Genomic DNA, 12,249 nt, shown 5'->3' on the forward strand with positions numbered 1-12,249 from the left:
ATAGACAACATTGCACGCCAACAGAATCAGACGCCTTTAATACTTCACTTAATACTTCACTTCATACTACATCAAGATAAAAAGGATACTATAAATATAACTCGCTCTCGCTCTCTCTCTATCTCTCTCTCTTTTTCTTTCCTCTCTGTGTATTTGTTGTTGTTGTTGTCGATGCTGTGTGTGTGTGTGTGTGTGTGTGTGTGTGTGCGTGTGTTTATACATGCGTGCGTGCTCTTACCGTTACCTCTTTTCTCCGCCTCTATGTCAATGGCTTTGTCGTTTACCTTTTCAGCTCTATACCCTCTATACCCTAAATAAAGAAATAATAATTGTTTAATAGTATCTTGCCCGTGACCAAAATAACAGCAATGGAATATCTCCCCAAACTTTATTCACTTGAAAATATACCATTTGTATTTTAAGATGTACTAAAGTCATATATTTCTACGTCTAATTATCTCACCAAACAAAAACTATTTTCCAAACCAGAGCTTTAAACGAAAAAACAACAACAAAATAGTACCTGGTACAATAATTTTTGTCTGCATAGTCAAGAAGACAAGGCAGTTTAAATGAATCATAATATACTTAGAACTATTTTTTCATCAGGCTTGCTATAAATTTCTCAGTTGGAAAGAGTTTTTTCTTCGTCTACTTACCGTACCTATACGGATACCCTGAAAGAAAATATGTAGGTTGCAATTGAATGTTTTTTCTGTTACCATAATAAAAACGGCGATAATAAAAGCGTACGGTCACAGATTTTTGAGACTACAACACCAATTTTGTCACCCAATGTATTTTAACAAATCAAATGTCTCTAAATGGCTCTTATAATTATTTTTAAAAATTAAGAACCATCTTATTTATAGTATATTTTGATTAAATATATCTTTTAGTTTTAAATAACTTTTATAATTTAGTTTTTCATTTATCTGTGTAGTTTTAGTTTTATTCACGTTCATGTGTTTCAATATTTAGTGTCAGCAGGTACTGTAGGTGTTATGTTTGGTCACCGTAATATCCGCCATATCTCTTTACTTCGTCTTCAGCCTCACTGGCGGCGACTTCTTGGTCTTCTAGCACTATTATATTATATTATATTATATTATATTATATTATATTATATTATATTATATTATTATAATTAAGCAAGTATTTTATTATTGAAGAAAACTGTCAGATTGAAATCATTACCTAGGTACTTAAAATCTGATTATTTTAGCAATATCTTAAATAACACACCAAAACTCATATACATTTCAAGCTCCCACACACGCTCACACAAACAAGCACAAATACGGGTAGACGCAATCACACACATACCAAATCAAAAGATCAAAATAAAACGCAAATGTGCAAGCACACACATATACACACCCAAAATCAAGAATACCTAAAAAAAAAAAACAAAGATACAAACTTAGACACACACACAAAACACACACACACTGTTTTCTTACCTCTCTCTCCCAATACTCCTACATGTATAATAACCAGCCCACAAACGAGGAAGAAAAAAAGAAGTGGATTCTTCATAGCTAAATTCCGATCGGTTGTCGCCACGTCTGTGATTTTACAAGCAGTGTCCGTTTATCGGTCAAAGTAAAATGAGCTGCTGGCTGATATTCGCGGCTATGATATCATTTGGGAGTCACGCCCACCTCTCTGTCACAACTTTAATAAGAGTGTGGACCTGGGGAGTGACTGGGTTCCCATACCTACATCGATCTAACTGGATAGATCCATCTCCGAGAGGTTAATCGCTTAATTGCTTTCACCCTAAGCGGCTTCGATATCTGCGGCTCACCTACTGAGGCTGCTAAATAATAATTAATTATTACCCTCTACCAGGGTCGCAGTTATATTTGTGGACATTTTTGGCTGAATCGACATCAAATCAAAGTGACGGTCTATTTATCTAGAGACATATCGGTGAATATCTTTGGAAAATCTTTCTATCGCCCTGGTAGAGGGTAATTAATTACCACCTAGCAGGTTCAGTAGGCGTAACAGACATCTAAGCTTCATAAGTTGATTTCAATTTAGGGAGAATCTCCTCGAGGATAGATCGATTCACAGTTAGTACGGGAATGGTCCCTAAATGAAGCTGTTTATCATCATAAAAGCGTGACAACCGTAGAGGAGATACCCACCTTGGGATATAATCAACCACGATATAGAAAATTGCCGGACAAGATATTTTTGTGCGCGGTGACTTCGATTACATTCAGCAATTTTTCTCATCATGAAAACAGAGTTCAAAAAAGGCTTTAAAAACGGCTGTTGAATATTTCGGAAGAGGCAGCTAGGTGGTTTAATTTATTAATTCCCGTTTTCTACGACAATGGTTTTAGAAGAACAGTCATGTATGCATCACTATTTAAGAACCATGAGCGACTGTTTTATTTAAAACAGAAGAAAATAACACAGTTGTCCTGAAAATCCGATAGTTCCAAAAGTTTCTTCCGTCTCAATTCAGAGGCATTTTTATAATGCAAACCTAATTTGCGTTATGTCGGTCCTGTATATCATCATACTATCAGTTTACACATTAATCAGGTGATGCGATAATATTTTATCGGGTATGTCATTTAATAAACATGCATATTTCCTTTTGTGGTATATAAACTGTGTCGTTAACATTGGAACTCATCCTTAGTTCATATACACCAGTAGTGTTGTCAAAACAATTTAATGTAAAACAAGCAAGAAAAAAATCCCAGCGTTATCTTTGCTGAGAGAGAGAGAGAGAAGAGAGAGACCCTGTTTTTTTTTTTTTTTTTTTTTTTTTTTTTTTTTTTTTTTTTTTTTTTTTTGCGAAAGCAATGCTTGAGCCCTACTTGGAGTCAGAGCATACCGGGTAGCTATACAATACAATAACCTGCATCACTGATAATCTCCGACAACTTTCCTGGACACATTTTCATCCCAAACAGGTAAATCAATGCCACAATGAAGTTACGCCACTGTGTCATTAATACCCCCCCCCCTCTACGCGTTATGAAGGTGTCGATTACGTCACTATCAAATTAACACCACCTATCCCGCTCAGGTGACTTCATTATGTGCCAAAGGTAAAGACAGGGGGTGGTATCACAGTCTGTATGAAATGTAACTGGGAATTTTAATGCTGTAAGAATGAGAAACGCCCAGAGGCATAACGTGCTGATTCGAGAATCTGACTCCTCAAAAATTAATAAAGATTAATAAAGAAAACTGAAAAGCATGCCGAAAGCGCAGGCCCCCACCAAAGCAGTTCAGTTCTTACTGTTATTTATTAATCAGTTTCTCAATAATTTAATTAGCTTAATTATCATTATTATTTATTACTTTCTTGTTCACTCATTGATCAGCATTTTTTTCACAATTTACCAATTAATTCTTTCACTGATCAACACCAAAATCGAAACTATTCCTTAACTGTTCGGAGAGTTTTACCAAAATCTCTCAACAATTTTTGCATATTGATGCTTATGGACACACAACCAAATGAATTAACTAATTAATATTTAACCACTCCCAACAGTTTCTGAAAATCTCACCAAATTACGTCCAGAAATTTTTTTCGTGATTTTGCCAACAAAGAAGCAGATAAAGGGAACCAAACATATAAAGTGACCTCCTTGGCAAAAGCAATTATAATGTAGAAAAGAAAAACCTTTTTATTTAAAGAACATTTTACTTTACTTTTATCTTTTTGTTTTAATTTTGTAATGTAAGTTTTTAATTTATCTTAAATAGTGTATGTAAATATTTAAATTAAAATATGTAAATTATTTAAAGCGCCCCATCTACTTTGACACTGTAAAAATACGATACGATTTGTCAGAGATTTCGAAGGGAAAGTCTATTAGACATGTCCTGCAGAAAAAGAAAAACAAACAAACACAGAATGTGTATTTCTAAGCAGCAATAAAGACACTAAAAAAGGGAAGAAAGAATGCAAATATTATGTAGTCTCTACGTGCTCGAAAGAACCTTTTTTTTTTTTTTTTTTTTGCAACCACTAACGCGTTCACTTCTACACCATTCAAAATAAAACACTGAAACTATTGACGGGAAATTATTATATATTTTCCATTCAACTGGCGGCAAAGGTGAATTTTCTATTAAGAATTAACGATTACATGGACGACTATTTTGATCGGTAAGGCATACTATGCACGTTAGATCATTAGATGAAAAATACCGAATATCACGGATACAGCATAGCAAAACAAAATGACGAACAATGACAATATTGACAATATAAATATATATTTAAAAAACTCATATTATTTAAAATTACACTTAAGGTATGTATTATGGCTTAGGATCTAAAGTTAACTTTCCTGAGGATTTCAACCATTAGTTGTCAGTCACAAAGATACTTCCTATACGAGATGGTTGCATTATTTTAATGGGTAGGAGCGCACACAACATCTATACCATTCAACTATCACACACTTTTAACACATCTGGCTTTCGAACAAATTGGAAAAGAAATAAGAAACACAAGGTACATTTACACTATATCGCTTTTTATTGACTGTTTAAGTGCTTGCTTTTCAGATATCGTTTGATAAGAAAACAAAGTTGGAGAATAAATTTAACAGTATAAGGATCATATTTTAAAACAAAATGGATTGTTTTAATTCTACAAAAACATTAATCACTTTATACTATTACTAATTGCGATCTAAAATGATCGAAAACACCATCAAAACATGACCAGTGACCAAAGCAGACTGTCTGGATGTCATGATTATAACATTAATTACACGTTGCCCATGCCTAAGATGGTCAGTTGTTTGTTCTTAATAGTTCAAAATCTGTTTGCGATGAGATATGTTGAGAAAAGGACCAGTTGCATCAAATACACACAAATATTTTGATATTTCGCCAATCAGATCATTGATTTTTTTAAATCTCCGGCACGATCTTGTACCAATCCAAGTTGACTCTTTCAGGAAAGCGGAAGTCACGTGTTGGAAGGATAGTGAGCCCAGATGATACAACTGAAAGACGAAAGAGGAATAAATAAAGAAAAAGATAAAACTAAATAAGTAAATAAATAAATAAATGAACTGTTTTTGTCTGCAGGTCATTTTGCCAAACAGACTGTTAAGTTTTAATAACATTAACGTGCATATACAGGTGATGTGCTCAAAGATTGGAACGAAAATATTTAAATTAAACTTTTCTCTCAGAGAGAGCTTATGGTAATTCAACATCAACGCAATTTTCAGAGTGATATTTTATCTACGCAAGATCACATTTAGTCTGAATTGCATAATTTTACACAATGACTTTATGCTGTTTACGTATGTTCTTTTTTACCTCTGATTTATTGAATATAATATATAATATTATGAACTATTGTTACTTCTTTCACATTACCTTAGTGCTTTTTCCTTTGAAGATCCAGGAGTCGTTTAAGCAGGTTGATATTGGCGTCTTCAACTGAAAACAAAGTCATACAGAGCTACAATAAAAACATCAGATGTGGGTATTCAGACAAATAATAATTGTCTGCAGATACATATATAATTACTGAAGCAGCTTCTGTAACCTTAGGGTGCTTTCCCAGAGATTTAGATCGATCTAAAGATTAAATTTTAGATCGACCTAACTCCCTGGGGGTTCAGGCTTAATTGCAGTAAGCCGAGCGGACACCATAGTTAATTACCCCCTTACAGCTTTTAGTAGGCGGGACAGACGCTTAAGCCGGCCAAGCTGACAGTAATCTAGTGAGACTCCCCACAGGGATAGATCGATCTAAAAATCAATGGAAATGGGGTGTTAGATGATAAACTCAAGTCATGAGTGCCCAACTACCATAATTTATCACCATAAAAACTCTTCGCACACGTATTTTATCACAAATTTGTGTTTCTAAGATCGCATTCACAACGAGTTGAGCCAGGCTTTACAAATCCTGGGGACTAAATATGGCGGACGTACATGAAAGAAAAACCGCCTAATCTTTTAATAGTCTCTCCGCCTCTCACACGCCTCCCCATGTGTCGTCCCAATGGAGCCGAGATTTAATGACTGTCCCCCCGCAGGGACGACGTGTGGGGAGGCGTGTGAGAGGCGGAGAGACTATTAAAAGATTAGGCGGTTTTTCTTTCATGTACGACCGCCATATTTAGTCCCCAGGATTTGTAAAGCCTAGCTTAACTCGTTGTACATGCGATCTAAGTGTATGGATACTGCAAACAGAGGGGTGACAGCATTCTATTACGAATTTCTCTATCTGTTAATTTTTTCATAATGTTGAATTTATCTATACGACCTAAACAGTCTGTCCTTGCGTCGGTTACGACGTGTGTATATGTATGTATGTTACCTTTGGAGTGGCGTTTCTGTTCGTCATCGTTGTCACCGGATTTGTCGTTAACTTTGGTCCCATAGTAACCTGCAGCAGATAGAGGTTATTGTCATTTAGATTTTAGTTTAATGTTTCCAAAATTTCGACTGTTTTGCATTTTATCTGACGCAATTTGTTTAATCACAGAAACACCTTCTTACCGCGACCTCCTCGCTTCAACTCGTCATCTACGTCACTGTCGTCCACCCGCTGAGCTGCATACCATGAAAATAAGACGACAATTTATTATTCTCGTCTGCTTCAAACATTAAGACAGTCTTACCGTTTCAGTTTCGGGATTTATATATATTCTCTCTGTAATTTGTTTCGAAAAAAAAGTTACATACATCTTCGTTTCATGTTTACCATATCTCTTTATAGCATAAAAGAGTGTGGTTATTGGTTATTTATTATGTGTGTACAGGTATGAGACCGTCTATGTTCCTACTACAGTAAAATGCATGTGTGCACTGCCGTGTGTATATGTACTAGCACGTGTTTATGTTTACGTGCGTGTGTGCTTACCGTGAACTCTACCGTAACCTCTTCGCTTCACTTCGTCATCCACGTCACTGTCGTCCACCCGTTGAGCTCCATACCCTGAAAAGTGGGTGACTATTAAATATTCTCGTCTGCTACAAATATTAAGACAGCGTTGCATTATCACAGGTTCGGGGTCAATTCTATTTGTAATTTTTTGGGAAAATGTTACATACATATTTACGCCTTTCATATCCCTTTATAGAGTGCATGAGTTTGTGAAGGCGATTGGTTATTGATTATGGGTGTGTATATATGAGAGCATGTTACCTCTGGAAGCTTTGAAGCGCCGTTTCTGTTCGTCGTCAACGTCGTTAAGTTTAGCTCGGTAGTAACCTGAAACAGATATAGGTTATTATATTTAGCCTTTTGTTTGTTTCTAAAGTTTCTATAGTTTTCCATTATCGGTCTTAAGGTATAAAAACAAATAGATATATTTTGACTCATAAAAACCGTGGGTTTCTTTCTGCAGCGTAATGTTTTTTATCGCCCCAGAATTTATTTTAAATGCAGTGCAAACCTATTCTTACCATTTCAGAAACCATTATTTCTGCCCTAAGCTTGACAAAGATACTACTTCAGGTAGAATGCATTCGTGCAGGGTAGTGTGACCATACGCGTGTGCATGAACCTGCACGTGTTCATGTTTGTGTGCGTGTCATCTTACCGTAACCTCTTCTCTTCACCTCGTCATCTACGTCACTGTCGTCCACCCGCTGAGCTGCATACCATGAAAATAAGACGACTATTTATTATTCTCGTCATAAAGACAGTCTAACAGTTTCAGTTTCGGGATATATTCTCTCTGTAATTTTTTTTTCGTAAAAAGTTACATACATCTTCGTTTCATGCTTTCCATATTATTATTTCCATATTTATTATGTGTGTACAGGTATGAATGCGTCTATGTTCCTACTACAGTAAAATGCATGTGTACAATGCCGTGTGTACCAGCACGTGTTTATGTTTGCGTGCGTGTGTGCTTACCGTGAACTCTACCGTAACCTCTTCGCTTCACTTCGTCATCTACGTCACTGTCGTCCACCCGTCGTTGAGCTCCATACCCTGAAAAGTGGGTGACTATTTAATATTCTCGTCTGCTACAAATATTAAGACAGCAATGCATTATCTCTGTTTCGGGGTTAATTATATATTTTTATGTTTGCTATCTATCTGCATCATACGGTATTTTTAGTATTCATTATCGCCCTAGAATTTATTTTAAATGCAGTGCAAACCTATTCTTACCATGGAAGAAACCATTATTTCTGCCATGAGCCTGACAAAGATACTACTTCAGGTAGAATGCATTCGTGCAGGGTAGTGTGACCATACGCGTGTGCATGAACCTGCACGTGTTCATGTTTGTGTGCGTGTGTTCTTACCGTAACCTCTTCGCTTCACTTCGTCGTCTACGTCACTGTCGTCCACCCGCTGAGCTGCATACCATGAAAATAAGACGACTATTTATTATTCTCGTCATAAAGACAGTCTAACAGTTTCAGTTTCGGGATATATTCTCTCTGTAATTTTTTTTTTCGTAAAAAGTTACATACATCTTCGTTTCATGCTTTCCATATCCCTTTATAGCATAAAAGAGTGTGTGTGTTTGTGATGGCCATTGTTTATTTATTATGTGTGTACAGGTATGAATGCGTCTATGTTCCTACTACAGTAAAATGCATGTGTACAATGCCGTGTGTACCAGCACGTGTTTATGTTTGCGTGCGTGTGTGCTTACCGTGAACTCTACCGTAACCTCTTCGCTTCACTTCGTCATCTACGTCACTGTCGTCCACCCGTCGTTGAGCTCCATACCCTGAAAAGTGGATGACTATTTAATATTCTCGTCTGCTACACATATTAAGACAGCATTGCATTATCACTGTTTCGGGGTTAATTATATATTTTTTATGTTTGCCTTCTATCTGCATCGTACGGTATTTTTAGTATTCATTATCGCCCTAGAATTTATTTTAAATGCAGTGAAAACCTATTCTTACCATTTCAGAAACCATTATTTCTGCCCTAAGCTTGACAAAGATACTACTTCAGGTAGAATGCATTCGTGCACGGTAGTGTGACCATACGCGTGTGCATGAACCTGCACGTGTTCATGTTTGTGTGCGTGTGTTCTTACCGTAACCTCTTCGCTTCACTTCGTCATCTACGTCACTGTCGTCCACCCGCTGAGCTCCATACCCTGAAAGGTGGGCGACTATTTAGTATTCTCGTCTGCTTCAAACATTAAGACAGTCTAACAGTTTCAGTTTCGGGATTTATTCTCTCTGTATTTTTTTTTTTTTTTTTTTTTTTTTTTTTTTTGTAAAAAGTTACATACATCTTCGTTTCATGCTTTCCATATCCCTTTATAACATAAAAGAGTGTGTGCGTTAGTGATGGCGATTGGTTATTTATCATGTGTGTACAGGTATGAGAGCGTCTATGTTCCTACTACAGAAAAATACATGTGTGCCTGTATCGATGTAAAGATATTAAATCACATTTACACCGTGGTCATGAAAATTTCCTTATATTTGTTTTCTTTCGGCTGTGCACGGTAACGTTAATAGTTACTTATCGCCCAAAAATTAATTGTTAATGCAGCGAAAAACTATTCTTATCATAGTATAAGCCATAACATTCAGGCAAAATTAATTCTGCCACGACCCTGGCAAAGATTCTGCTACAGGTAGTATGCATATGTGCGATGTCGTGTGGTCACATGCGTGTGTATGTGCCGGCACGTGTTCATGTTTGTGTGCGTGTGTTCTTACCGTAACCTCCATAATGTCTACCGTAGCCTCTGCGGTTCACCTCGTCATCTACGTCACTGTCGGCCACCCGCTGAGCTCCATACCCTGGAAAATGGGTGACTATTTAGTATTCTCGTCTGCTACAAACATTATGACAGTGTTACATTTTCACAGTTTCGGGACTTATTGTTTTTTTTGTTTTTTTGTTTTTTTGTTTGTTTGTTTTTTGTTTGTTTTTTTTTTACGAAAAAAGTTCCATACATTTTCGTTTCAAGCTTTTCATATCCCTTTATAACATAAGAGAGTGTGTTTATGATGGCGATTGGTTATTTATTATGTGTCTACAGGTATGAGAGCGTCTATGTTCCCACTACAGTAAAATGCATGTGTGCACTGCCGTGTGTATATGTACCAGCACGTGTTCATGTTTACGTGCGTGTGTTCTTACCGTAACCTCTTCGCTTCACCTCGTCATCTAAGTCACTGTCGGCCACCCGTCGTTGAGCTCCATACCCTGAAAAGTGGGTGACTATTTAATATTCTCGTCTTCTACAAATATTAAGACAGCATTGCATTATCACTGTTTCGGGGTTAATTATTTATTTTTTATGTTTGCATTCTTTCTGCAGCGTACGGTATTTTTAGTATTCATTGTCGCCCCAGAATTTATTTTAAATGCAGTGCAAACCTATTCTTACCATTTTAGAAACCATTATTTCTGTCCTGAGCTTGACAAAGTTTCTACTTCAGGTAAAATGCATTCGTGCAGGGTAGTGTGACCATATGCGTGTGCATGAACCTGCACGTGTTCATGTTTGTGTGCGTGTGTTCTTACCGTAACCTCTTCGCTTCACTTCGTCATCTACGTCACTGTCGTCCACCCGCTGAGCTCCATACCCTGAAAGGTGGGCGACTATTTAGTATTCTCGTCTGCTTCAAACATTAAGACAGTCTAACAGTTTCAGTTTCGGGATTTATTCTCTCTGTATTTTTTTATTTTTTTTTTTATTTTTATTTTTATTTTTTTGTAAAAAGTTACATACATCTTCGTTTCATGCTTTCCATATCCCTTTATAGCATAAAAGAGTGTGTGTGTTTGTGATGGCGATTGGTTATTTATTATGTGTGTACAGGTATGAGAGCGTCTATGTTCCTACTACAGTAAAATGTATGTGTGCACTGCCGTGTGTATATGTACCAGCGTGTGTAAGTACTAGCACGTGTTCATGTTTGTGTGCGTGTGTTCTTACCGTAACCTCTTCGGTTCAGTTTGTCGTCCACCCGTTGAGTTTTATACCCTGAAACCGAACAAGAAGATGACTTTTACGTGGCCCATCTGCTACAAACATTTACAAAGCCTTGCATTTTCACAGGATCGAGATTTTTATTACTACAATATATGTTTTGTAACTGTTAATATTTACAGATTCAAACTTTTTTCTTCAAAAATGTAAAGAGGACAGTAAGTATTATATTATATTACATCACTTGTATGCCTAAAATAACCCACTTCAGTGTCTAAGTGTATGTGTGCTTGATTGCGATAGTTTTTTTTTTTTTTTTACGTGTATGTGAGCGGCTTACCTCGATATCCCCTTTTCTTCTCATCGGCTGAAACCGAACAAAAATATAACTATTTAATGTTCTTATATGCTTCAAACATTTCAATTACGGTGCATTATCTCAGATTCAATTAAATCTTCCTTTTTATCATAGTTATACGTAAAAGACAGTGTTAAAAAATGGACAAATTATTTGAAATAATTTGTCCATTGTTAAAAGCAAAAGTTTCTTCGAGGTAAGATATACGGGTAAGATGTAAGATGTCTGTCATAACTGCACTATGATTTACAAACAGACTAATTTACTGATGTAAAAAGATACATTTTAGTTTGGAATTATACACCTAAAGGCACTGATAATTAAGTTCAAATTCACTTTTTTACCTCTAAAATGTTCTTTGTGAATCTCTCTTTTTCTGTTAACACAAAGGCAACAGACCACATGGAGAGAGAGAGAGAGAGAGAGAGAGAAAAGGCCCAGAGAGAGATTGAAAAACCCAAATACATACAATTACATATATACATGTACACACACCTAAAAAGACGCAGACACAGTCATAATCTGACTCAAGTTGGGCACTCTCAAACATACAAATACACACAAATACACACACAATGCACATACTGGTTACTTACCTTCCTCTCCAAATATTCCTATTATAACAAGTCCACAAACGAAGAGAAAAAGAAGGGATGGATTCTTCATAGCTGAATTCAGATCGCTTCTGCGAATAAAAGTCGTGTCCGTTTGTCGTTCAACCTGAAATGAGCTGCTATTAGACGAATGCAGCTTTTATATCTCCCTGAGTCACGCCCAGTACAAGGGGGTGTGGCTCTCTTACTTTAACAAGATTGGGGAGGTAATTAAGTGACTGCATCTGAATTAAATTCTTTGTGATCAGTAACGCGTTGCGGCCGTAGAGTTGGGTTCCATCTTAGGGTATAATCAGCGGTAATATTGAGAATGGCCGGAGATTCCCGCGCCTTTGTTCTGTGCGCCATGACTTCTTTGATTTCCACATCATTCCACGTCATG

The 12,249-nt window shown here is 36.5% G+C and overlaps 2 protein-coding genes across 27 annotated transcripts in view; both read right to left on the bottom strand.

Moving 5' to 3' along the window:
- The window catches only part of LOC106173829 (uncharacterized), a 46,338-nt gene extending 44,689 nt beyond the window's left edge, over nt 1-1,649 (bottom strand). Inside the window, exons 1-4 of the mRNA XM_087019045.1 lie at nt 1,464-1,649; nt 1,017-1,085; nt 660-677; nt 239-310 (exon numbers count right to left, since the gene is read on the bottom strand). Coding sequence (XP_086875171.1) covers nt 239-310; nt 660-677; nt 1,017-1,085; nt 1,464-1,539 — 235 coding nt within the window. The 5' untranslated portion in view covers nt 1,540-1,649. The remainder of the gene's footprint in view (nt 1-238; nt 311-659; nt 678-1,016; nt 1,086-1,463) is intronic.
- Nucleotides 1-12,040, bottom strand: part of LOC106162182 (uncharacterized) — a 28,843-nt gene extending 16,803 nt beyond the window's left edge. For 2 of the 26 annotated variants that reach the window (XR_015335674.1, XR_015335673.1), the window contains exons 1-16: nt 11,850-12,040; nt 11,236-11,262; nt 10,902-10,949; nt 10,487-10,549; nt 10,100-10,165; nt 9,673-9,756; nt 9,036-9,098; nt 8,637-8,714; nt 8,281-8,334; nt 7,883-7,960; nt 7,563-7,616; nt 7,166-7,231; nt 6,881-6,955; nt 6,517-6,570; nt 6,335-6,403; nt 5,383-5,467 (exon numbers count right to left, since the gene is read on the bottom strand). Coding sequence is in view for 23 of the 26 variants with exons in the window: in XM_087019051.1 (XP_086875177.1) it covers nt 5,384-5,445; nt 6,335-6,403; nt 6,517-6,570; nt 6,881-6,955; nt 7,166-7,231; nt 7,563-7,616; nt 7,883-7,960; nt 8,281-8,334; nt 8,637-8,714; nt 9,036-9,098; nt 9,673-9,756; nt 10,100-10,165; nt 10,487-10,549; nt 10,902-10,949; nt 11,236-11,262; nt 11,850-11,919 (1,011 nt within the window). In the remaining 3 variants the exon portion in view is untranslated. Of the gene's footprint in view, nt 1-4,502; nt 5,001-5,382; nt 5,468-6,334; nt 6,404-6,516; nt 6,571-6,880; nt 6,956-7,165; nt 7,232-7,562; nt 7,617-7,882; nt 7,961-8,280; nt 8,335-8,636; nt 8,715-9,035; nt 9,099-9,672; nt 9,757-10,099; nt 10,166-10,486; nt 10,550-10,901; nt 10,950-11,235; nt 11,263-11,849 lie in introns of those variants that run through there. The other 24 variants (XM_087019051.1, XM_087019050.1, XM_087019060.1 and 21 more) reach the window with 21 other exon arrangements.
- Nucleotides 12,041-12,249: the final 209 nt, after the last annotated feature.

This window comes from Lingula anatina, chromosome 8 (genome assembly GCF_051362555.1).
Source record: "Lingula anatina isolate TDL-2025a chromosome 8, LinAna3.0, whole genome shotgun sequence".
Lineage (NCBI taxonomy): Eukaryota > Metazoa > Brachiopoda > Lingulata > Lingulida > Lingulidae > Lingula > Lingula anatina.